Source organism: Peromyscus californicus, unplaced genomic scaffold (assembly GCF_007827085.1).
Source record: "Peromyscus californicus insignis strain IS unplaced genomic scaffold, ASM782708v3 Scaffold_13__1_contigs__length_99412109, whole genome shotgun sequence".
In the NCBI taxonomy this organism is placed as follows: domain Eukaryota; kingdom Metazoa; phylum Chordata; class Mammalia; order Rodentia; family Cricetidae; genus Peromyscus; species Peromyscus californicus.
The window spans coordinates 24,494,777-24,521,563 of record NW_026294424.1 but is presented as its reverse complement, the minus strand read 5'-3'; the positions used below and the strand labels follow the sequence as shown (position 1 = coordinate 24,521,563).

The window sequence follows — 26,787 nt, the reverse complement described above, 5'->3', positions numbered from 1 at the left end:
AGTGAACTCTGCCTCTCTAGACGTGTTTATTGCTATCACACTGACCCTCCATCTCCCTCTTCTCACCTCCTTCCGTGGGCTCTGGCTGTGCTTCCAAGCCCAGAGGGGGACAAGGCTGGAGATAAGTCCGTTTCACACAGTTCTAAATCAGACCAAACAGGCTAGCTTGGCTCTCTCGGCCTCGATCTTGTCTTCCCAAGGTCAACTATTTCCAAATCTCTTCCTGAGATGTCATGTTTTCAATGTACCCTCGTCACCAACCGACTACTCACCACACAGCTCTATCAGTTTATTTCTACAACATTCCTCAAAACTGGTGTGCACAACCAATGAAATCCCCAATGCTTAGCAAAAGTTAAGTGTGAGTGAAATCCGGACTCTGAGTACTGACCCTTCCAAGACTTCATTTCCTACTTTTAAAACTTTTAGTTGTTTTTTTTTTTCCCTTGCCTGTTTCAGAGCTGAGTCAAAGGGAGGCCCAGTAGCAGATATCCTTATTGGAAATAGGTGAGTGGCTTAGAGATGCACAGGGGTGGGGAGTGTCAGACAAGTGTTTAACTGGAATGTCTGTGGTATCCATAGCAGACGGCCTCCAGCCGCCTTAGCTGTTCAAACGATAACAATTGGGTTCTTATGTACCTGCTTGCATGGCAGACGCTTTGAAAGTCATGAGGATAAAGGGTTAACTTCATTAGTGCCCTGACAGTTGTTCAGCTATGATTAGCCAATAAAATAAACAGTAACAAACATATCGAATCAAGCATACGGTGGAACTTGGGCTTTTGTCAGGGTGAAGAACTAGCTTCCTGCCCCTGGGCCCTCCCCTTATCACTGACCCCTGAGATCCTGATGGTTTACCCAGAGTGCACCGGGATGGCTAAGGCAAATGCTCTTGGGCAAAGGCTAGCTGATGGCTGTTCTGAACCTGTGAACTGATCTTTAGTCTGCTTATATTGAGTATTGATTCTGTCTGATACAAGACAGAAGTAAATAGTTACATAATTGGAGGTGGTCATCAAGTATGACATGACAGGCAAAACAATTGAAATTTTCAATTCTTAAAAATGAATATAGATATATATCAAAACAATAAATTCTGTGATCAAAACACAGATTTCGAAATTGAAAGAAATATTTGCAATGCAAATTTCAGAAAAGGCTGAGGTGTTTAGTATATGAAAGTTCTTAAACAACATTCAGATACACATCCTACCTGGAAAAATAAAAGACATAGAGTTTTCCAGAGCAAAAACCCCAAATATCTAATATACATATGGAAAAATGTCCAGCTTCACCAGCATTTACAGAAAATTATGATAAAGCAAGATTCTAACTTATGTCTACAATATTTGACTGAAAAATTGAAAATTGTAATATCTACTAATAATTGAGAGAATAATGTTTGATTTGGAAAAATATTTATGATTTCTAAGCAAAACAAAATTAGAAAACAGTATGATCCTGATAGGGTACCTAAATAAATTATGTCAATTAAAACAAAATTATAAAATAATATTAATAATTTTAAAATAATATTTAATATGTTATAAAATACTTGTGATCATAATTACATTTTTCCAAAAACAGAAAAAGAAAAAAATTTTGTAATGATTTTCTAAATATTTATCAATGAGTATATACTATTTTTATCAAATATTGTAAATGTTATCTTGCTGGATTTAACATCTTATAGGATCCAGTTAAACAATAAATTTTTCCTCTGTGAATGTAATAAGTAAATGTAAATTTCAACAAAATTGGTGATAAAAGTGTTAAATAGAACAAGACCAAAGGGATAACTTTACTTTTAAAATGAGCTCCTCCCCCAGGATGGAGCAATTCATTAGTGTACCTAGAGCATAAGCATTCACTCCACTTCCAATTCATGGATTTGCTGTGTCACATTGAAAGACATCTTTTCAATCATGTCCATAGCATCATTTAATGAAATACATTACTGAGGCCCAGATACACACTTCTGGGTGGATTCGTCTGCTTTGATTACAAAGAAGAAGGTCTCGTTCAGTCCACCTCAGATACCAGGTTTTCCGCAGGGCCGCACCCTCTGCGCCGACCTGAACAGCTTCCAGGAACTCCTTGCTCTGGTCTCTTTCACTGCGGACTTGGTATCCGCCTTACGGTTGCTGTACTTCCCTTGTTACTGGCTGGACAGTCCTCAAACATTCTCCTGCTTCAGATCACAGAGAGCTGGGCTTCCACTGGACAGAGAGTCATCAAGCTGCTCCCCTCACCAGAGGGCTGGGGCAAGGAGTTTTCACCTAGAAAGAAACAGTGAGTCCAGTTGGCAGTGCGGCCAATGAGGAAGAAGGTGAGGTCAGAAGGATAGGATTTATTCTAAGCATACACTCTGCCAAAGCATGGATGGAGAGAAAAAGGAGAGAAAATACATTTTTAAAGTTTGAGACATATTTAATGCAGCAAAAGGTTTAATTTTAAATGTAACAGAAGTTCTAAAAATAAAGAGAAACGAAGCATAGAGGAAGAAGCAGCATTTGAATTTGGGGATTTTTCCAAAAACCCAAAATATATCAAAACACAAGATGTACAATGTAGATCAAGAGATTTGTATTAAAAACAAAAACAAACAAACACAAAAAACCTAGGACTGGAAGATGGTTCAGTCAGCACAGCACTTGCCTCCTAAGCATGAAAATGCAAATTCAACCCCAGAACCCATATTTTTTAAAAAAATGGGAGGGCACCCTTGTAATCCCAGCATTGAGGAGGCAAAGACAGGCGGGGGGGGGGGGGGACGCCCTCATAATCCCAGCGTTGAGGAGGCAGAGGCAGGCAGGCCTGGGGGGGCACCCTTGTAATCCCAGCATTGAGGAGGCAGAGGCAGGCAGGCCCCTGGAGATCCCAGCCAGCCTAGTCCACTAGTCGTCAGGTTTCAGGTAGGAGACTGTCACCAAAAAAGACAGCCCCCGTGGAGTGGCATCTGGGGTTGCCCTCTGGCCTGCGTACACTGTCAGACTCATTGAGGACACTGTAACCAAACACTGAAACCCAAAGACAGAGCAAAACTTTCCAAAAAGTCAGAAAACAATTCATTACCTTCAAAGAAACAAGGACCACAGTTGACTGTATCAGAAATTACGTGAGCAACTCAATGGGCGGTCTTCTTTAAATGAAAGAGAAAAATGCCCATAAACCTAGGGTTTTGTGCCCCATGAAGTAGCCTTCGAGAAGGAACACTGAATGAAGAATTCCAGAAAATCAACAAATGATGTATTTCAAAAGAATCTGGGAGGGTCTGTTGCTGATAAACTGGCTCAGAATCCCAGAGAGAGGTTCAGAAATGCAGGAAGATTCTGGGAGCGATGAGAAGAGGAAAAATCAGAGAAAATGTAAATGGAGAGTAAAATCATAATGACACGTCACAGTCTTCCAACCCCTGGTAGAAGTGAAACATACAACATTTACACAAAAGAGCAGGGCAAGTAGCACATCCAACGGCCACTGCATTGCCATGGAGGTGGAATGAATGATCTTAGTTTGTATATAGACCCTAGAGAAACTATAAAGAATAGTACAATAATGTGTACTTGACAAGAAATACAAGGAATATAAAATAATGAAAATAAATCATAAAGAAAGGGGGGAAGCTGAGTAACAGAGATGTAAAACCTGGAGACGGAAATGTGTCATAAAATGATCCAAATGTTTAAGTAATCATTAACATTTAGTGTAAAAGCACTAAATTGTCAAAGTAACTGAAAAACACACTACCTGCTGGGTATAAAACACATCCTAAGGAAAGAGAGGCCTGAAAAGGGAAAAGGTGGGAAAGACAGTAGTTGTAAAACACAGGAAAAACTTTTAAAAGACAGTGTACTTACACATCTCCAACACCACAGATCTGTGGATACTTTGCTCTTCTGTAATGAGGACCTCAAGAATGCCAGACCAACACTGCCACTAAAGCCAGATTTCCAGCCCAAGAGACAAAACAAGATGCTTCATGATATAAAGGGCCCATTGATGAGGAAGGGACAATTCCACATAATTTAATTCCAAAAGAAGATCACAAATAATATTGACAGGAGAAATGGACCTATTCATGATCAGAATGGAAGATTTGGTAGACCTCTGTGACTGATCAAACAAGCAGGCAAAGATACTTGTATACGTATACATACATGTACAGTGTTGTGTGTGTGTGCCTGTGTGCATGTGTGTGTCAGAACACAAGAGATTGAAAAGCGTAATTAACAAATATGACTGAATTAAACTTACATAGAAATTACATCTAACAACTGAAGAAAATACGTTATTTTCAAGAAAATGTGGACATTTAAAAAGTGGATCATATCTGGGCAAGTTTCAACAAATACCAAAGTGATGGTGTACTATAGGGTGAGTTCTCCAGCTGTAATTGAACTGAAATAGAAACCAAGTAATCATTAACTCCTTAGTGCGCATGTGTGCGTGCACATACACACACACACACACACACACACACACACACACACACACACACACACACGTACACATGTGCAAACATGACAGTAATTTTTTTAAGTTCAAAAAAGAAAGTCTAAAAGCCAATGATCCATCTGAAAAGTCATATGCCAACAGGAGAAAAACAGAAAATTATACTCATACACAACAGAAAGAAAAGTTAGAAATCTACAAAAAAAATAGATATTAGAAAAATAGCAAAAATTCAAACATTGGTTCTTTAAAAGCACTAATGCAATTAACAAATTCTTGTCAATAGGAGAGAGAGAGAGAGAGAGAGAGAGAGAGAGAGAGAGAGAGAGAGAGAGAATAACTACTGTGAAGATAGAAATGGAGAGTACCAATTTAGATCCTTTCCCACTAAAAATGTGATAACAAGGGGAAATTATAAACAACTTAATGCCAAGAACAGACAGATTCCTAGACATACACAGCTGTACTAGAGTGGGGGAGAAAGGAAACAGAAATTTGAATTGCCCTACATTCACAAACAAAAGTAGTTTGCCCACAAAGAAAATCACAGGCACAGATGGATTCTATAGCAAATTTTTAAAAGTTCTTTCTATTAGGAAAACTACCAATCTTACACTAAGTCGTTTAGAGTACAGAAAAAAGGGGGAACATTCCAAAAATTTTCATGAGGTCAATGCAACACTGATACAAAAACATCACAAAAAAGAAAATATAACCTAATCTCTTTCATTAACAAAAATGTGAAATCTTAAATGAAATATTAGCCATCAAGTTCAGTAGCACTCTTTGATTTTTTTTTATGAATATGGGTAGTATGTATGAGTACCACATGTGTACCTGGAGGTCAGAAGAAAGCTTCAGAACCCCTGGAACTTGAGTAAGAGAGTTGTGAGCTACTATGTGGGGGCTGGGAATCAAACTTGGGTCCTCTGGAAGAGCAGCCAGTGTTCTTAACCACTACACCACATCTCCATTGCCTATTAGTACTTTTTTTTAATAGCCCAAACTGGAAAAAAAACAAAACATAAATTATGAATTGTCATCATTTGTGGTAATAAAACTCATAGTGTAATAGGACAGGCCCATAGGGTTGAGGAAATTGGCTCAAACCAGTTGCCAAGACATGCACATAATGTACTTTCTTATGAGCCAACCTGGAGTCTGCCTGAGGGCCTAGCAACAGGTGCTGTCAGAGGTCCTGATCATGCCCAACCAATGAGGGACAACCACACAATCCCACCAGACTGGAACACAGCCTGGGTGCTGGGAGGAGGGTATATAAAGCCTTCCCCATTATTGAATAAATGAGTTAGCTATTTGCCTTCAACTGACTCTTGATGTCTGTGTTGTTGACAACACACCTTCTCACCCCCTCCCCGAGGGAGCTGTTATGATCCGGCAACAAACAACAATGAAAATGAACAGCCTACTGTTACACAAAACAACATAATTAGTAAATGTAATGGCGGGCTGAAAGAAGTAAACACAAAACATATGTAATGTAGGCCTTTATATAGGAATAAATGCAGGCAAAATTAATCTACAGATGTGGAAATTGAGACAGTAGTGACTTGGGGAACAGGAGAGGGATCATAAGCAAGTGCTGGCCTGGTTTGCTTTCTGTCACTGAAACAGACGATGACTAAATGCAACTTGGAGGAGGAGAGGGATTATTTTGCTTACAGGTTATAGTCTGTCACTGAAGGAGGCCCAGGCAGGAACAGAAGCAGAAACCATGGTACTCTACTTACCAGCTTGTTCAACTTGTTTCCTTACACCCAAGACCATCGGCCCAGGAGTGGCACCACCCACAGTGGGCTGGGCTGGTCCCTCCCACATTAATCGTTAATCAAGAATGCCAGGCAGATTTGCCTACAGATCTGTCTGATGGGGCATCCTCAAATGAAGTTCCCTCATCCTGGCTGACTCTTGTTTGTGTCAAATGTACAGAAACTAGCCAACACAGGTATTTTTAAGACACTGGTTCTAGGGCAGTGGTTCTCAACCTATGGGGTCACAACCTCTTTGGGGTTGAACAATCCTTTTATAGGCGTAGCATATCAGATATTCTGCACATCATATATTTATGTCACAATTCATAACAGTAGCAAAATTATAGTTATGAAGTAGCAACAAAAATAATGCTGTGCCTAGAGATCACCACAACATGAGGATCTGCATTAAAGGGTGGCAGCGTTAGGGAGGGTGAGGACTGCTGCTCCAGGGTTTGCTCTCTCTCTCCGTGGGGTGCTGATTACCCAGGTGTCATAGCGGTTACTTTTCTATTGCTGTGATAAAATAGCATGACCAGAAGCAACTTACGGGAAAAAAAAGTTGACTTTGACTTAGAGCTCCAGGAGAGCATCCACAATGGCAGAGGAGGCATGGTTGCAAGCTGCCAACCAGTAAACTGAGTGATCACATCTTCACCCTCAAGCAGGAAGCAGAGAGAAGGAACTGAGAATGGGGTGTTTCCAAACTCTCAAAGCCCACCCATAATGACTTTCTTCCTCCAGTAAGGTTCTGACTCTGAAGGGTTCCACAACCTTGCCAAATAGCCCCGCCAAACGGTCATCCAAGGTTTACGTATGTGAGCCTATGCAGACTCTCATTCAAACCAGCACAGGTGATTCACTTGGTTAAAATCCCCAGAGTTCTGTTCTCAGGACTTGGGCACTCTTTTGTCCAAATATTATATTTCAATTAAATTGAAACAAAACAAAATTCTTGAAAAATAAAGCCGTTCTTGTGCTGAGATGTGGGTGGGTCAGTTGGTAGAACGCTTGCCTTCATGGAGGAAGCTCTGGATTTGATTCTCAGTGTGGCATAAAACAGGGCATGCTGGCATATGTCTATAAACCCAGCACTCAGAGGATCCGAAACACAAGGTCATCCTCGACTACATAACATGTTTCAGGGCAGGTTAGGCTACAGGAGAACCTGTCTCTAATTAACTAATGAATTAAAACCATTCTTGGTTGAGTTGGTATCAGTCTTTACTGTTCAGAACCATCCATTGCCCTCTAGAGGCCAGAACTCTGCTGTGGCGATTCCCTTGAGGTCCAGTTTACTGGAGTATAAATGTGAAATGGCTAAAACTTCCGATCACGGCACGCAGAGACTAGCCGTGTTAGCCACACTCACTTTCTGGTGTCAGCTCTTTTAAAACATTTTTTTTTTTTTTTGCTTAGTTTCGTTATAAAATCTACCTCCTCAAGTTATTAAAATCATGTCAATCTGGTTGTGTTAATTTCCAACTTAAGCTTCAAACTGAATTTCAGGTTATTTCTTCCTCAGGCCATCAGCGGTGGCTCGGTGTGGATGGGAGCAGTGTGCTCTCCTCTCTACCCTGTGTGTTCTTCCGACTCGGGTAGGAGGAGTGGGGCTGGCCGTGTCTCACAGGCTTCCCTGGGAAGGCTGCAATTCCCTCATCACCGGATGCTTCTCTACAAAGCCTGGCCCACTGTTTCTGTGCTGTGTTCTGCGGGGATGGAGTGCTGTGGTCCTTGCCTCTCTCCACAGGTAGGATGCTCTCTGTCACCCCCTCCTTGCCCTGTGAATCAGTTACTTTCTTCATCACTGTGGCCCAATCTCTTACAGAAACAACCTAAGTGCGGAAGACTTGTTTCCTCTACGATCTCTGGGGGACAGTCTCGTCACACCAAGTGGAGCAGGCAGTGGCAGCAGGAGCGTGAGGCAGCAGGTCCTTACATCTTGACAGGTCGGAAAGAAGAGCGCAAACGCAGTTCAAACGCATATGGGATTGGAGAGATGACTCAGTACCTCAGAGCACCAGCGCCCCACCAGGGCCTCTACGTTTGGTTCCCAGCACCACATGGTAGCTCACAACCAACCACAGCTCCAATTCCAGGGGATCAGCACCCTCCTCTGGTCTCTGGGGGCACAGTGTGCTTACATTCAGGCAAACCACCCATCCACATAAAATAAAAATAAAATTTTAAAAATAAAAGATTCCAAGAAAATATGACATTTAAGTCCCAACCCCAGCAAACCATTTGTGCTAGCCAGGCCACAGCCCCAAAGCTCCCACAGTCCCCAAAGCAACCCCAAATATATGAACCCACAAGGGACAGTTCTGTTCAAGCTGTAACATCCTGGAAGCACTAAGCCCTCTGTTGGTTCAGGAGTGGCCTGAGGTCAGAGTCCCCACTGGAACAGAGCAGGGAGGACTGGGTGTCCCTAAATGTTATGAACAAGTCTCTTGAGGCTGCTGTCTAGACTCTGAGGGGAGGAAGTGCCGGTAGGTTGAAGGAAGGGAGTAGAATGTCTGTAGGAGTGTTTATTGGAAAGGCTAACTTCCTCTCCCCCTCACTTAAACTCCAGGGAGTCTGGGTCGGGTAGACGGGGTCTGTGGCAGGGCTGTTCACCCATATTGGCAATTTGGTAGAATGTTGGGACTGTCGGTGGTATGCCCACTCACCTCCATCTGGACCTAGCCAGGGCCTAGGGCATCCCTGCTAACACCGTATTATACTGTCTCCAGACGCCTGGGGCTTTTGTCCATCTTCACAGCATGTGTTGAAGAGGAAGAAAGGGCAATTCCGCACTAACTGGAGATACAATGCAATGGGAAAGGAGATCGCACCAATCTGTTCTGCAAAGCAAACATCTTAAAAATCAAGAGAGTTGTGTCACTCCGCGATGGAAATATGAATAATTCAAGCTTACCTGAACTCTGCATGTATGTAGACCTCTCATCTTAATATAACTTGTCCATTGACAACATATCTACTCCTTCAGCCTTAGTGTGACTGATGATCAAAATGAAACAAGTCTAAGCATTGCAGAGTATGCCACTGGAGGCCAAGTAAGCTGTTACAGCCAATAGAGTGAGAACCACAGGAAAGCAGCCTGAGGGAGCAGGGACTAATGTATCAATATTTAGTGGGAGAGCAATGTTTTGTTACAGTCAGTAGCAGCAAAGATGAACTTTCTCCCAGAAAGAGAACATGATTCATATTCCACACAGTGCAGTGGACAAGCCATAGGGCTGGGCTATCACTGTGAATAATGGCACAGAGTCACTGAAAAGACCGTTTGCTTCTCCCAGACTCACAGTTTCACTTGACGGATCCAAGATTTCCTTCAAGGAGGTTTTGCTTTCCTGATCTTTTTCCCTTGTCTTGACATTTCCCCATCTCTCACAGTGTGATACACGCAGCAGAGGTCTGATACAGCAGACGAGGACAATTGTTTTCTAATAAAAATACTCAATGGTGCTGACTTTGAAGGCAAAATATTAGTTGTCCTTGAAATATCCCTTAGTGTAGCCTAAATTTCCTTTAAGAGATCTTGCTTTTTCTGTAATTCATAGATTGCTCTTGTTATAAACCTTTGAAAAGTTCTGTGAATAGACTGTATGAGAGATTCAAAAGCTTTGATTATCCGTTAACAATGGAGGATTATAAGATCAGATTTCACATAATTTAGAGCAAGATTCTTAATGTGGATGTTCGTGTGGAATCATATCTGAAGATATTGTGCCCAAGCATATAATTGTTGTAGGATATCTGTACACTGTGTGAAGGTGTATTGCTGTGACTGGTATAATAAAAAGCTGAATGATCGCCGGGCGGTGGTGGCGCACGCCTTTAATCCCAGCACTCAGGAGGCAGAGCCAGGCGGATCTCTGTGAGTTTGAGGCCAGCCTGGGCTACCAAGTGAGTTCCAGGACAGGCACAAAGCTACACAGAGAAACCCTGTCTCGAAAAACCAAAAAAAAAAAAAAAAAAAAGAAAGAAAAAAAAAAAGCTGAATGACCAATAGCTAGGCAGGAGGTATAGGCAGGATTTCTGGGGAGAGAAAAGAAGAGGAGGAGAATCTAGGTACACAGGGGACACCAGGAGACAGGAGAGGAAACAGGAGGTGCAAGATGGAAGAGAGGTAATGCCATGTGATAGAATGTAGATTAATATAATAGATTAATTTAAGTTATAAGAGCTAGTTAGGAACAAGCCTAAGCTACAGGCTGAACTTTCATAATTAATAAGAAGTCTCCGTGTCATTATTTGGGAGCTGGCTGGTGGGATAGAAAAAGACTCGTTACATATCATTTATCTTTTAAATTTTTCCATATTCTTGGAAATGTCTTCACAGTTCATTTTAAAGCAAAATACTGAATGTCACTTGGGTGACATCATCACCTAAGATATTACTGGTAAACTCCTTGTTAGAGTCAAGCAGAAAGAATTCACATCTTTCTTATGACAAGGAGTAATTTAAAAAAATGACCCTTAAAATCAGTTTTTTGTCACATAAGGTAATACCAAACAACACTGTCTCTTGTAAAAGAGAAACAAATTATGATATTAGACTGACATTTCTATGAAAATAAACAAGTAAAGCACACCTGTAATTAAACCTCAATGAAATACACTGAGCAATCATCGAAGAGGAAGCATTTCTCTGAACAACATTGGTATAAGAACTACCTAACTGGGGCTAGAGAGATGGCTGGGTGGTTAAGAGCACTGGATGTTCGTACAGAGGCTGGGTTCAATTCCCAGCACACGCATGGTGGCTCACAACCGTCTGTTACTATAGTCCCAGGGAATTGTCTGGCCTCTAAGAGCACCACCAGGTATACATGTGATGAACAGACAAGATAGATGATAGATAGATAGAAGGATGGATAGATAGATAGATAGATAGATAGATAGATAGATAGATAGATAGAGACAAAGCATCCATACACATAAAGTAATATGTAAATAATTTTAAAGAACTATTTAACTTTATAGACCTCTGTAAGACTTATTTATCTTGCTTGAATTACTCCACGGTTTTAAGAACAGATTTCACACTTCTTTTTGGATTTTAAGTGAACAGTTGGTTTACATTATGGGAAACTCAAATTCCACAAATCTCTTGATTCCCTGAAAGTGGATGTTTTCTTGTGTAGTTCAGTACTCACAGGTATGACTACCTATAAGACACTGTGAGCACCAACCAGTGAAACAATATTCTGAAAGGCTGGAGCCATTTGGACCATTTGTGAAGTCAACAATGCGGACTATCCCAGCCTGTACTGCTGTCCCCGCACAGCCTGCCCCTTGCTTCAACTTGCTTCTCTCTCTCAACTTTTAAATAGTATTTCTTGGCTATGAAATTTATGTGCATCCTAGGAAATTTGAGTCACAAAATAAAAGGAAAAACACTCAGAATTCTATCAGTTTCTTTCCCTAGGATTTTGACTAAATAATTATAAACTGAACAAAATATTTCACATCTTTTTTTTCAGTGTGAGAGAAAAAACATGTTTTTTTTTTTAAATCATTCAGACTTTACATAAATTTGGCTAATATGCATGGAATGGTTTAATGGTTAATTGCATCCAAGGTCTTTACTAGGAAAGCAATAGACACAGTGCTTAGCAGGTATGGTTTAGTTCAGAAAACGAAACCCTAGCAATATTTGACTCCACAGTAGGCGTTCATTTTTTTATCAATAGGGGTGCAGATAATTACTACCAAATATATAGAACACATTCCATGATACAACCTTTGTGTCAATCATGACAGTAAGGTATCATCACCCCCTCTTTGTAAAACAAGGTCTGAAGTTCATCCCTGTTGGGTGTTTCTGAGAGCTTAATAGACTTGAACCTTGTCTTCTCTGCTTCCAGAGCATTCTTTCCCAGGCTGCCAGGCCACCCTGGGCATCATTATCTGCTCAACCCAGTGATATGGTAGAGCTCTTGAAATCCTCATTCCTTCCTCTTTTCAAAATTCACATCTGTAATGTTGAAAATAACACGTAGGTGTATTAAACTTTATTTCCATACTTATTTTGTGCAAGCAGAGTCCTAACCTTTGGATTATTCCATTAACAATAGAAAGACTTTTTAAAACTTATTTATTTTATGTGTGTGGGTGTTTTGTCTGCATGTATGTCTGTGCACTGTGTGTGAGCCATGCCCAGTGCTCTCAGATGCCAAAAGAGGCCATTAGACCCCCTGGGACTGGACTTAGACAGTTGTGAGCAGTCATGTGTGTGCTGGAAATTGAACCCATCTCTTCTGAAACAGTAGCCAGGGCTCCTAACCCCTGCACCATCCTGTTGTTTTAACTTTGGCACAGTGGCTGTGCCTTAACCTAATGCTATTTCCACCAGCAATTGTGACTCCGAAGTTATCGGCCTGCTTCTCTGGCAGCAACCCAGCCATTTAGACTACAGCCTTCCAGGAATTCTATCCCCACAGGCACCAGCTCTGTTGCTGCTGCTAAAGGTAGCTTTAACAAAATCTCTATCATTTTATTTATAAATAAGACTCAAGACTCAAAGGCTGGGGTGAAAACCTGCTAGCTCAGGGAAGCTGGGTTGCAATTAGCTGACCTTCTCTCCTTGCTGGCATCTCCAAAAAAAAAGCATCCTTCCACTCTGCCAAACAAAAAAAGCTGCACCACTCCAAATCCCTCTCTACTATTTCGGGCGTGGCTCCCTATCTCTTCCCGATGCCCTCTGATGCTCTAGGATTACTTTCTGTCAACTAGTTGCTAACTCAGCCTCTTGACCCAAGCTTAATTTTATTTAATTAATGCAAATGCAAAATCGGGGTTCACTCTGTGATTAAATATCCCCCCACACCATCTCTCCAGCCCCAAGGTAGAAACACTTTTAAGGCTATTTCTAAAGTTGTCAATTGCTTATCTCTGTGTAGTTGTCTGAATTACAATTTAATCATTAGTGCATCCTACCTGGAGTTTCATTGTCCCCTCTATAAAAATCTTGATTCACTTAAGAGATGAAAAATGATTCTTGGTTGCTCATGTTTATTTTTAATGGCTAGACTTTGCTTGGTTTTAATATTCATGGATTATTGATTCTACAGAATAAACTTTACACACAAGTTGGCAAAGTCTTTGAACTAGGGATGGGAAGCTGTAGGAAAAGTGATAAGACCTTTATATCCCGTCAGTCATTCAGTAGTTCTCCATCTCTGACTCTAAACCAAACACCATAAGATGAAAGACTTCAAAGAGTGGTAGGTGAGAGAGACAGACACATAAACACACAACTATAGGACAGACGCCCAGTGCTATGACCAAAGCAGGCAGGAGATTTTGTGAAACACGAGGCGAGCAGCTAAGCTAGCTTTAGGGAAGGTCCTGGAAGCCTTTTTGAAGATGTTGGAGCCTGAGCTCCATCTTGAACTGAAGCAAAATTTAGCCAGCTTCTCCCAGCCATCCCTGGCTAGAATTTATCTGTGGACTTTGACCAGAGGAACTGTAGTTTGGGTCTCCTTGGCCTCCATGTGTATCACTGGGCTAAGTGTCTTGATGAAGACAAACACTACTTGAATTACTTTTAAAACCTAACCACACAGCCATCTCCTTCCATTTCTTCCTCTTGACAATCTTTATGTGAATTTCCCTTTTGATTGTGCAACTGAAGCTCCCTGGAAAAGCCACCCCTTTGTTAAAGACTCTGCAGACTGATAGATTGGAATTTCTGTGATTGTTAGCTGGAATGTTGCAGATCAAAAGCCAAAATTACCTTGGGTTGTCCTTAGCCCCCTTGATGCGGGTTTACCCACTCACCTCTGTATCTTATCTAATGCTCTTTTAACTACCAGGTAAAACCTTTGGAATCTGTTGGTTTAGCTGATTGTGGACTTTCACCATCAGAAAGCTAAGACTGTCCCCAGGAAGCATGAGATCTGTGACAGAGATGTCCCCACTTTGCTGTGACCTGCCTACCTGACGCCCCCGCTAATGGATTTAGGAGATGCACTGATTTATGGCTGTTTTGCGTTCTCTCATGATATCAATCATATTGTGACTTGGACGATGGACATTAATTAGGACAACCTGAATCCAGGTTCCCAGGCTATGGGCACTCATATTTAGCTCAGAATAAATTCCTTTTCACTCCCTTTAGAATGAGAACTGTGTTTTATGACAGTTGTAAAAAAATTATACTGCTTGCCATGCTTTTAATTTTTAGAATGGAGTTTATTCATTTCCTATGCATTTAGCCTGCATTTTTGTTTGTACACCACATGTGTACTTGATGTCAAAAAGAGGTATTGCTAATCCCACTGATTGAGAATAAGACCACTATCACAGTTTAAAGCCAAATTTGAAACAAGCTTTAATTAAATACTGGTCAGGTGGATGGGCTCTGGGTTTCCAGAAAATGGCCCTGAGTCACCAAGTGAGTGGTTTAAGTATTTCCCATCAGGTCCAGTGAGGGGCAAGCATACATCCTGACGTATTTCTGATCAAGCACATCTGGTGCATATGGGTCAAACAAACTTGTTTAGGGGAGTGAAAACATGTGGCTTTCATAAACAATAGCCTCCAGCATTTCTGGAACTATCTATCCTAAGACAAGGGGCTTACAGATCAGAGACATTTTTGTTTCATGGATCTCTAAGGCATAATAATTAAAACTTAAAATGTAACTTTGGCTCTCACAGCATCTGATGGAGTTACAGGTGGTTGTGAACCACCGTGCAGGTAATGGGAATCGAACCTGGGTCCTCTGCAAGAGCAACAAGTGCTGGTTGTCAGTTATTTGCAGCGCTCTTACCCTGTGAGGAAAAGTCACGAAACACGACAGAATCCACTAACAAGAGTTTTATTAAGATAGGAAAGAGAAACAGACGTGACAGGCCTGTGGAAACACACGTGAATAAAGAGTGGAGCCGGGAATATGGTGCCGGCTTATAAAAGCTGGGCCATGCCTGCGCACACAGGCCCACGTGACTATTCCACACATGCATGTAGATCACATGGTTGCTCTGTGCGCTTTACGCAACCACGCAAAGCCACGCGAGACGTTTTGACCCGGAAATGGCTATTTTGACCCGGAAATGGCTAGGCGGAAGTGTCTAGGTCCGCCGGGCATGCACAACCGTGGAAGCGTATTGTGAATCCCTATCACTGGTAACTGCTGAGACATCTCCAGTCCCACCACACTACCAGAAAGATTAAAAGGGAAGAACAGAATCTAAGTGTTGTTTGCACACGGAGTGATAAGGATGTTCATATACAGCTGGAGGTTAGACACTTTGGAAAGGTGTTGGCAGAACCTAACGAAACTGGTCTTACATACTGTTTGACTCAGCATTTGCCTCCTGGGTACACACTCAACATAAACGTGCGGGTATGTTCACCAGCAGGCATTTTCACAAGGAGTGGCACAAATCAGGCCCAAGAGTGGTAACAGCCATTCCTGCTCCTAACTACAAAATACACAGTGCTTATCAACAGCTTATTGATATGATAAGCTTGTTGGTATGATTATAAATAGGAAGAACATTCATAAGAATGTTGATGGCAAAGAGTCAGATTTCTTTTCAAACTTTTACTGTGCAATTAGTTACCATAAAGTATGAAATGGGCCGACTGTCCCGTTAGCCACTGAAAGCCACTGAAGAAGGGTAGCTCCTGTGGATGTTGATAAGGTTGACTGACCTGGGTCCTAACACATCTGGATTGTGCTTTTCTCTATATGTCTATTACAGTTCATGGTTTGCTTTGGTTTGTTTTCTGAGATTTTGCAAATGTAGCCCGGGCCGACCTCAAACTGAAGATCCTCCCAAATGCTAAAAATGATACATTGCAACAGAAAGCAGGAAAAGGCTGATCTTTAAGTTTTAAATCAACCACGATGCAGAAACAACTGCTCTCAATACTTTCGAGTTATTTCCTTCCCTTCTGAAGCAGGCTCACTCGGTCTACCCTAGCCTTACCCCAGATTTTATTTACCCATAGAAAAGAATCTACTGGGTCAAGGGCATTATTTAAGATCTGTGTTCATTCTTCATTTCCCTCTAGAAATGGCGCACCAATTCACAAACTAAGCGGCATGGTGTGAGGGCTCCGTGTGGCTCAGCCCAGGCCTGAATGGCTTATTGCTCGTGATCATTTTAACGCGTCACGGCTTAAAAGGGGACTGAGGATCCTGGCATTCCCAGCACCACTAGGTCACGTTGGGCTGCAAGCCCCGTTGCTCCTGCTCGCCTCTCCAAAGGGAAGCCTCTGCAAGGTCCGGGAGCGCGCCGGGCAGCCCCAGCACCAGGTCCCTAGCGGCGGGCCCAGCCCCGTTGCCCGGGGAACCGCAGCACGCCGCTGCGCTCGCCGATTTGCGGGTGTGTGAGTGGCGAGGCCGGGCAGCCCAGGCATGGAGCTACCGGGCCCCGTCCGTCAACGCCTGGGCAACTTCAGCCTCACGGTGTTCGGCGACTCCAGCCGCACCGGGCCCGAGTCCAGCGAGGCCGCGGGTGAGTGGCGAGGGCGCAGGCCCACGCGGGGGTGTGGCTCGCGGGCGGCCGCACGGGCCGTGCCCGGGTGAAAAATGGCGGCTTCGGCTCCCGCCGTGGCACTCTCCCTGCACCGGAGGCTGCTGCGGCCCTGCGGGCGCCCGCGGGCCTCAGCCGCGGCAGCTGCTGCACCCGGTGTCCCTGTCGCCGAGGGGATTGGGACAGAGAGAGGAACGCCTTCTTCCCCGCACAGCCCGCCCGGCGCTCCTCCATGCCGCCTGCCCGGCCTTCCGGGCTGGGCGAGGGGAGAGCGGCCGCGCCCTCCACTCCCACCCGCGGGAAAGGCGGGCTGGGTTCAGACCTCCCGGCCGGGAGGCACGTTCCTCGCCAGCCGCCTTCCAGCCGGGCACAGGGGAGGAAAGGGGGTGGTTTTTTTCATTGAACGAACCTTTTTAACCCACTGTCCACGCGGCTGTCAGACGAGCACGGCCTTCCCCTGCCTCCTCCTTCCCTCCATCGAACAGAACTACCACGGAACCATGACCACAGCAGACGTGTTGTCACCAATGAACTCAGGGGAGCAGAAATCCTTTCTCCTGCTTGGTTGTGGCTATTTTTTAACAAGGGAAAGTTGAAAAGCAAAGCCATTGCCCACCCTTGCATTTTGTCATCTTGGTCATTTGACCGATTTAGTCTATGTGGAGGAAAACCTGAAACGTTAGATTGTCCTGTTTCTGATTCCAAGAGTGAGCCTTTCCGTGCACTAGAATCTGATAATTCGAGGCCTCTGGGAACAGGGCAGTTACTGAAAAAGATAGAGCAGTGTTTGTTCTGTCGTCCTGGAGGCTGCAGAGCCTCGACAGCCTTAGATCGTAGTGATTCTGTGGATGCCAACTACCTACGGGCACTGGAACTGGAAATTCACATGGTTTTCGTGTGTCACAAATATTTTTTCCCAACCACTCAAACGTGAGAAAAGCTGTTTAAGTTCACTGTCTCTGCCAAGACAGGTAACTAATTGGTCAGTAAAAGTTGCCTGTCCAATTATATAAATGCTTTAATTTTATCTCATTTCAGAACTCAACTTGAACTTTTGTAAAATTTAATGAACTCACATTTTGCACCTCATTTATATTTTGGCCTGATTTTTCAGTTTCATAAGTTGAATTGTTGAAGTATGGACATGACACCACATAAAATAAAGCCCAGGCATGCTAAGAAGTCACTCTACCCAACAACGAGATGTATTTTGTTACAGTGCAATCAGGAAGTGCCTGGCCGTCCTGAAACTGGCTACATAGTCCAGACTGTCTGTGAACTTGAAATACTCCCGCCTCGGTCTCTTTGCAAAACGTTGACTACTTTCTGCTCTGAAGGTTCTGAAACTGTCAGCTTAACCAATGTATAATTATTTTCCTACCTTTTTAGTGAGTCTGACTTTAGACAGACTGTAACAAGTTTTTATCCTCTAACCTCACCTCCACCTCACCTCACCTCTACAACACCTCACCTCACAACACCTCACCTCCACAATACCTCACCTCTACAACACCTCACCTCCACAACACCTCACCTCCACCTCACCTCACCTCTACAACACCTCACCTCTACAACACCTCACCTCCACCTCACCTCACCTCCACAACACCTCACCTCCACCTCACCTCACCTCACAACACCTCACCTCACAACACCTCACCTCACAACACCTCACCTCCACCTCACCTCACCTCCATAACACCTCACTTCCACCTCACCTCACCTCATAACACCTCACATCACATCCACCTCACCTCACCTCACAACACCTCACCTCCACAACACCTCACCTCTACAACACCTCACCTCCACAACACCTCACCTCCACCTCACCTCACCTCCACAACACCTCACCTCACAACACCTCACCTCACAACACCTCACCTCACAACACCTCACCTCATAATCACACCATACATCCACATCCCCTCACATCCACAACACCTCACATCCACAATCTTCAGAATTAACAGATTTTAAAAATTCATTCTTATAATAGGAACGATTTAAAACATTAAGGCAATCCAAAACAGACCACAATAGTCAGGCATGCTCTTAAAACTTAAAGGAAACTCGTTGTGGAATAGAATATTTAACTATGTAAAGATGTGTTGCTGTTTTACCTTGCCTGCCTAAGGCACCTGATTGGTCTAATAAAAAGCTGAATGGCCAATAGTTAGGAAGTAGAGGGATAGGCGGGGCTGGTGGATAGAGAGAATAAGTAGGAGGAGGAATCTAGGCTCAAGAGAGGAGAAGGAGGAGAGAACGAGGGAGAAAGAAAGGGAGACGCCAGGTACCAGCAGCCAGGCAGCCGCCAGCCAGGCAGCCGTGGAGGAAGCAGGAAAGTAGGACGTACAGAATGAAAGAAAGGTAAAGAGCCCGAGGCAAAACACAGATGAAGAGAAACAGGTTAAAATAAGTTACAAGAGCTAGTGGGACAAGCTTAAACTAAGGCCGAGCACTCATAACTAGTAAGTCTCCATGTCATGATTTGGGGGCTGGTGGTCCAAGAAAGCCTGCTACAGAAACTTTCGCTTCTAGAGGCCATGCTTGTCTCAAAAGCATTAGATGTCAATTAAAGAAAAAACTATGCAGATAAAAAGAAAAAAATGTTACAACGTAATTTATGTTAGTATCTTTCTAAATTCTTTCATTTAAAAAAGCCAATTTAAAATGAGAATGTAGTTAAATTTATAATGTATTTTTAGGGCTCAATTTTTAAAATTGAATTCTTGTTGAGGGACCTTTTCCCTTATACAAAAGCAAAAGGTATTGGGTAATCAGTCTGATAAATGGAACTTGTGTGTCACAAATGGGCATATGTAGGACAGTGTGCATTTGAAAATGTGTTCTTTCTGCTCATGCAGGCTTGGTACTCACAGTGTATAAAGCAAGATTCTAAATAGGAAATGTAAGTGTAAATCTGTGCTTACACTGAGACTGTGTGATTACAAGAAAAGGAAGTGGCACTGTTTGTGAGTACCCATTAAGTGTGACAGGCACACTAGTAAGAGTGAAATGACTTCACAAGCAGCCTTTGAGTGGTCTCCATGTTATCATTCCAGAGATGATTAAAGGAATGCTCAGAAAGATGTGATAATGCATCCCAACTCTGGCACCTGATGCCCTTGGCTTCTGTCTTCATTGGGGCTTCTGTTGTTGTAAAGAGACACCATAACCACAGCAACTCTTAAAAGGAAAACGTTTAATTGGGGCTCAGTTCAGAGGCTTAGTCCATTATCATCATGTCAGAAAGCATGGCGGCACACAGGTGCTGTAGAGGCAGCTGATGGTTCCACATCTGGATCTGCGGGCAGCAGGAAGAGAGTGACACTGGGCCCAGCCTGAGCATTTGGAACCACAAAGCCCAACCTCAGTGCCGCACTTCCTCCAACAAGGCCATGGCCTATGGAGGCCACTTTCATTGTAATCACCACAGCTTCTAAAGCCCATGGTCTCTTCAGTACATCATACTGCATCTTAGGTGAGAAGAATAGGATTCTTTGCCAGCACTTTTTATTTTTTATTTTGTGTGTATGAATGTGTGCTACACGCATGCCTGGTGCCCACCCAGGTCAGAAGAGAGCAGCAGATCTCCTGGAATTGGAGTTGCAGATGGTTATGAGCCACTGTGTAGGTGCTGGGAACTGAACCCAGTCTTCTGCAAAGACAAGTGCTCTTGGCCACTGAACCATCTCTCCAGCCCTAACAGCACTTCTTATACACAGTTTAGAGTGATAAATACCTGTCGGGTAAAGACTTCTGCTGGACAGCAGCGTGTAATCAAGGAAGGATTTGTAAGGAATGTGCAGGATTTGGGTTTGCTGAAAAGGGGGTGACTTTATAATTTGAAATTAATTATTATATGAGAGCTAACCTATAAGAGATTCATTTTTATTCATTCATTTTATAGCTCTTTATAGAGACCCTACAAAGGCGGCAATAGAATTTCATATTCACATTGCTTTTTTGGACTTTAGTTTTTTCTGAGACAAAGTCAGATGTGTAGCCCTGACCGCCTCAAACTTGCTGTTCCCTGTCTGCGAGCGTTAGGGTGACAGGAATGCACTACCACGCCTGCTGATAGTCCTTTGCTCGTTATTTTCCCCTTTCTTACTGTGTAGCCCAGGCTGGCCTCAAACTCAAGTGATCCCGTCCCCTAAGTGCCACGATTAAAGGCTTGTGCCACCATGTCCAGCTTGATAGTCCATATTTAATCCAAACCCCAGTCTGCAAACTGCCAGCAGACTGTAGAGGCAAATACTTGGACATGAAACACACCCCAAGCAACTAGTGTCTGAAGTAAAGGGTATGCAGATGAACATACTGTTGGTGATTATAAATAGGCCTAGAATGTGGAGTTTATTGAACCAGTGTCAATGCTCAGGAATATGAGGGCTTCTGGGGCATCAGCCAGGATTTAAACTGTGTTCCTTTTCTATCCCTTGCACAGATAATGAGATGGTCTCCAGCTTGCCGTTGCAGATGTCACTGTATTTCAACTCGTACTTTTTCCCCCTGTGGTGGGTGAGCTGCATTGTGATGCTTCACCTGAAGGTGAGTCCACTTCACTGGCTCACAACCCTTACTACCCCACCTCCACATTACCCAAAGAAAGACTTTGCAAGCATGTCCTGCCTTTTCGTTTTAGTATTCGGTCTTGCCCGATTACTACAAATTCATTGTGATCACTGTCATCGTCCTCATAACCTTGATGGAAGCGATCCGGCTGTACCTGGGCTGCATGGGGAACCTGCAGGAGAAGGTGGGTCCTGCCCTTCCTTAGGGCTGTGCTAGAGACAGCTAAGGTTTCGATACAACTAACGCAATGGCCGGGGTGCAAGTGGCGCCAGCCTGGGGCTAAGGATCGGCTCCAACTTGAAGACTCCTGCCACTGTTGATCTCCTGAACTCTGATTCCTTCATGGACTAGATGAGGAAAATAATCCTGACGAGTTCACTGAGAAGAAGTGCAGTGACTCCTATGAAGTATCTAAACACACAAAACTCTGAGCAGCTGGCTACGTTTCTCACGTCTTCTCAGTCTTGAAAATATTCGGTCAGTAGTAGAGAAGGAGAGTCGGCAAGAGTGGGAGAGAGACAGGGCGGGTAATGGGGTGAACATGATCAAAGTACATTCCGTACATGTATGTAGGGGTTTTAATGGTAAATTAAATGTCTGTTTGGAACCTTAAGAAAAATTATAAATTCATGTCTGCTGCCAGGCCCATGTTTTCTGAATCATCACCCTGCCTGAGTATTTACAGTTACTAAAGTCTTTAGAAAATTCTGTGGTTTGCTAAGCCCTTCATTAAAGGCCCCACCCAGCATGTCTTATTGTTTTCTTGCCGTTTCTTAAGCCATCTGTCCATACCAGGATGATGTGTTGATCCCTAGTCAGGCTGGAGCTTCACGGGTGGGAGGCTCCCACCCTCGTGCACACCCTCGAAGTCTCCCTTTCCAGCCCTTGGTCTCTGCACCTGTAAATGTTTCACTTCACTACTGACCAAGTGGGAGCTGTGTCACGTGAAAACGGCGTTCCCATCTAAGGACAAGGACTGTGCGCACTCCTGAATCACTCATGGGGCCCGTACTGTAGGGTCTTTGTAGTGTTGAGCACCTGTCTGTATGTGTAACTAAAACAGAACTGTATTTTACTAATCTTATAACTCTTGACATCTTGTATCACTGCAGGTTCCTGAGCTGGCTGGCTTCTGGCTTTTGAGTCTTCTACTGCAGTTGCCGTTAATCCTTTTCTTGCTCCTTAATGAAGGCCTGAGGAATCTGCCCTTGGAAAAAGCAATACATATCATCTTCACTGTCTTCCTTACTTTCCAAGTCATCTCAGCGTTTCTGACCCTGAAGAAAATGGTCAATCAGCTGGCGGCCCGTTTCCACCTCCAGGACTTTGATCGGCTGTCTGCAAACAGTGCAGTGGTGAGAAGGAGGAGGCCGTGTACAGAAGAGCTCTGACCCAGTGCTGAGGAGTGGACGTCTGCAAGATAAGGCAGGAAGACGGAGAGAGTGACAGAACACCTGAGACCAGGTGGGAAAGGGCACAGGTGTCCTGGGTTGTACCCTCCAGACCAGGTGGGAAAGGGCACAGGTGTCCTGGGTCGTATCCTCCAGACCAGGTGGGAAAGGGCACAGGTGTCCTGGGTTGTTGTATCCTCCAGACCAGGCTGAGAAAGGGCACAGGTGTCCTGGGTTGTATCCTCCAGCTCTAAAATTCCGTGGAGGCAATACAAAGACGCACTGTGGTACATGAAAGCAGTATATTAACCTTGGAGCTGAGGGGAGTCCAGCAGACACTAAATTTCTAATTTCTGATGTTGACTTTTCAGGGGTTTATTTGTAAGTCTATTGGTAGTTGTAATCTACCTCCCTTTCTGTAATGTTTCTAGCTATAATCTGTAGCTAGAAATGAATGAAATTTCAGGAAAAATCAGTTTTTGGTCAATGGACTCTCACTGCATATATTAACACACTCCAGGACATGGCCACACCCAGGAGTAGTTGGCCAACACAAAACAAACTCAGTTGTATTTCTGTGGACTTTTTGTTTCATTTTGCTTTTGTTTGGGCATTTTTTTCTTATTGTTAGGGGGCAGGAAGTTGGAGAGGAATTGGGAAAGAGGGAAAAAAACATGCAAAATGTATGGTACCAAGAAAAATTTAATAAAAAAGGAAATGTGTAACATCCCCTTTAAACGTTCAGTTATCTAATTGGCTCTTCTGGGTTTCTTGGAGCATATGGACATGCTTGCTCGCCAGCATGCTCATGCAATGGATGGTGGTTTTAACGGAGACAAACTTCTGGGTGTGCCAGAGGTCAGTTCCAAATCTCTTCTCAGTTGCTGTCCTGAGGGGAGGGAGGTGGGTGCGCTGTGGTGTGTACAGAGTTTATCCTGCAGTGAAGGAGGTGACATATTATGGTATGTAAGGAATATTTTGTCATAAAACCATGTTCAGTATTTGTGATGGAGGCACAGACTGGTTTTTTTTTTTTTTACCATAAATCATAAGCTATTTATATTAAAATATCAGTAATGCATACTTGTCTTGTGTAGTTCTTTTGAACTAAGAAGTTTGTGGGAATTTTTTTTTTTTTTTTGGTTTTTCAAGACAGGGTTTCTCTGTGTAGCTTTGCGCCTTTCCTGGAACTCACTTGGTAGTCCAGGCTGGCCTCGAACTCACAGAGATCCGCCTGGCTCTGCCTCCCGAGTGCTGGGATTAAAGGCGTGCGCCACCACCGCCCGGCGGGAATTTTTTTAATCTCTCTTTTTGTTGTTATTGTTGTTGGGGTTTCTCTGTGTAGCCCTGACTGTCCTGGAACTTGCTCTGTAGACCAGGCTGGCCTCGAACTCAGAGTTCCACCTGCCTCTGCCTCCCAGGTGCTGACAGCAGAGCCTATGAGTTTGTTTTAACTGGAGTTGTAACGTGAGAGGCCTAGTGTACAGCAGGCAGTGGTGGGAACATGGACTTTGTGATCATTCATGTCTGTGTCATTCATATTCTCTGAAGAATGGCTACATGCTATTAGATTCATATCTGAAGCCTGGTTTGGAAACCATGGTTTCCCACTTTTACACAGTGAGAGCTAAGATTGTGAGTTAGGACAGCCACACGGACTGCACTCATGATCCTATCACGAGCATGTTCCCTTGTGAGTAAAAGGAACCTACTTAAGGAAATTTGGTTAAAGACACAGTTTCCTGGGTATATCCATGTTGTGGGGTGTCTTTCTGTATGTTGTGAATATATACTGTTCCCATTGGCTAGTAAATGAAGTGGCACTGGCCAATGGCAGGGCAGGATGGAGCCAGGCAGAAAATCCAAGAGAGACAGTGAGAGGAGAAAGGAGAGTGGGGGAGACGCCGAACTGCCGTCCAAGGAGCAACGTGTAATGAAGGTAGGTAAAGCCACGGAACACCTGGCAATACAAAGATAAGTAGAAATGGGTTGATTTAAGATGAAAGAGCTAGCTAGCAAGAAGCCTCCCGCAGGCCATACAGTTGGTAATTAATATAAGCCTCTGAGTGATTATTTTATAAGCGGCTGCAGGACTGTGGGGCCCGGCTGGACTGGAGGAACACAGAACCGTGGAGCCAGGTGGGACCAGAGAAACATCCAACTTCATATCCACACATTATTTTTAAGTGTTTATTTGGATTATCTTAAGGGACAGAGTATGTTTTTCCTCGGGCTTTCTTCTTTCCTATAAAGAAATATACCTTCATAGGTAATATATTTTACACACTACATTAAAAATTGTTCTTTTCCTTTTTTTTTTTTTTTTTTTTTTACTTTGTATCCTTGGCTGGAGCTCCCTATGTAGACCAGGCTGGCCTCATAGAGAGCCATCTACCTGTGCCTTCTAAAATCTGGGATTAAAGGTGTGCACCACCACACTGGTCTCCAGTTTTCTGTAACTTCAATTCATGCTCATAGAATTTCCTTGATTATCCTTATTAATTCTTACATTGCTTACTTTTAAAAAAAATGTCTGAACTTGCCATTCCTGATTTTGCCTGATTTTGTACACTTCCTCAAGTACGAGCGTTTATGGACAAGATGGGTTCTCAGTCCGCAGGGTATGATCTGAGAGGTAAAACATTTGCACAACAACCCACAAAGTCGGAGGTGCAGCTTTATCAGGGAGGTGCACTGAACCTTCGGTACCTCCCAGATGTCCTGGGCTTGCAGGGATCTCCACTCTGATCCAAGCACTTAGCACCTTCATCAGTCTCCTGAAGCATTCACCCTGCTTCACACCACAGGGAGGGATTAACGGTGACATCAGAGGCTCTGCACTCTCCCCTTGCCTGTATGAACAGGAAGTTTACTAGCTGCTGTGAAGAACTAACAAGCCAATCAGGGCTCTTACAATGTAGGGTGGGCATCATGGTTTACAGGGGAGCAATATCTCAAGGGACAGGCATCTGGAAAGTGCTGCAGAATGAGATGATACTTCACATTTGAATAGAGGGAATACTACATTCAGCAGTAAGAAATAGGTTAATAGGGCTACCTCAGCAGTAAAGAGCACTGGCTGCTCTTCCAGACGGCCGGGTTCAATTCCCAGCACTCATGTGGCAGCTTACACCCATCTGTAGCTCCAGTTCCAGGGTTTCTGACGTCCTCACACAGACATACATGCAGGCAAAACACCAATGCACATGAAAGAGATATCTCCATAGAGGGAGCCATTATGGGGATAGGGAGAAACCTGATGCTAGGAAAGTTCCCAGGAATCCACAAGAATGACCCCAGCTTAGACTCCTAGCAATAGTGGAGAGGGTTCCTGAACTGGGCTTCCCCTGTAGTCAGATTGGTGAATACCCTAACTGTTATCATGGAACCTTCATCCAGTAACTGATGGAAGCAGACTCAGAGATCCACAGCCAAGCACCAGACCAAGTCCCGGAAGTCCTGACAAAAAAGAGGGAGGAGGGATTATATGAGCAAGGGGGGTCAAGACCATGATGGGGAAATCTACAGAGACAACTGAACCAAGCTGTAGGAACTCACAAACTCTAGACTGACAGCTGTGGAGCCTGCATGGGACCGGACTAGGCTCTCTGCATATGGAAGACAGTTGTGTAGTTTGGTCTGTTTGAGAGGCCCCTGGCAGTGGGGTCAGGATCTATCCCTGGTGCATTAGCTGGCTTTTTGGAGCCCATTCCCTGTGGTGGGATGCCTTGCTCAGCCTTGATGCAGCAGGGAGGGACTTGGCCCTGCCTCAACCGAATGTACCAGGCTTTGTTGACTCCCCATGGGAGGCCTTACCCTTTTGGAGGAGGGGATGGGGAGTGAATTGAGAGGAGAAGATGGAGGGGGAGGTAGTAGAAGGAGGGATGGGAGGGGGAACTGTGGTTGGTATGTAAAATGAATAAAAAATTTTTAAAAATGCACATAAAATAAAAATAAAAATAAAAAAAGAAATAGGTGAATAATGACATTGTTTCATGACTTCAAGGCATTGAAATAGGCATTTAGAAGTTGCTTCTCCTAAAAAACATTGACTCCTTACTTGGGTCACAAGGCTAACAGCACAGAGATGTC

General features: G+C 43.7%; 1 protein-coding gene and 1 long non-coding RNA gene across 7 annotated transcripts; one reads left to right on the top strand and one right to left on the bottom strand.

Annotated features, from left to right (window-relative positions):
• Window positions 1-1,923: 1,923 nt before the first annotated feature.
• On the bottom strand, window positions 1,924-19,780 carry LOC128108302 (uncharacterized). 2 transcript variants are annotated; one of them, XR_008217422.1, is made up of 4 exons: window positions 17,133-19,780; window positions 8,897-9,085; window positions 6,778-6,886; window positions 1,924-2,279 (listed from the first exon to the last, which is right to left on the bottom strand). It is a non-coding gene; the product is annotated as an uncharacterized LOC128108302 (long non-coding RNA). The 2 variants fall into 2 exon arrangements; XR_008217421.1 differs by having other exon boundaries at window positions 6,778-9,085.
• Window positions 16,187-23,776, top strand: Tmem17 (transmembrane protein 17). 5 transcript variants are annotated; one of them, XR_008217420.1, is made up of 5 exons: window positions 16,249-16,705; window positions 21,177-21,280; window positions 21,375-21,488; window positions 22,417-22,828; window positions 22,921-23,776. XR_008217420.1 is itself a non-coding variant. In XM_052734708.1 (5 exons), exons 2-5 carry the CDS (start codon window positions 20,132-20,134, stop codon window positions 22,693-22,695), a joined length of 573 nt encoding a protein of 190 aa, XP_052590668.1. In that variant the 5' UTR covers window positions 16,592-16,705; window positions 19,789-20,131; the 3' UTR covers window positions 22,696-23,776. The 5 variants fall into 5 exon arrangements, 3 of the variants coding, with proteins under 3 accessions (XP_052590669.1, XP_052590666.1, XP_052590668.1); XR_008217419.1 differs by having other exon boundaries at window positions 22,417-22,872; XM_052734708.1 differs by adding an exon at window positions 19,789-20,207 and having other exon boundaries at window positions 16,592-16,705; window positions 22,417-23,776.
• Window positions 23,777-26,787: the final 3,011 nt, after the last annotated feature.

What these genes read in the sequence shown, in the direction of transcription:
- Tmem17 (XM_052734706.1), top strand. Translation starts at nt 16,606, where the DNA reads ATGGAGCTACCGGGCCCCGTCCGTCAACGCCTGGGCAACTTCAGCCTC. An exon ending in CGAGTCCAGCGAGGCCGCGG is followed by an intron (nt 16,706 to 21,176) that starts GTGAGTGGCGAG and finishes TCCCTTGCACAG; the next exon opens with ATAATGAGATGGTCTCCAGC. An exon ending in TGGGGAACCTGCAGGAGAAG is followed by an intron (nt 21,489 to 22,416) that starts GTGGGTCCTGCC and finishes GTATCACTGCAG; the next exon opens with GTTCCTGAGCTGGCTGGCTT.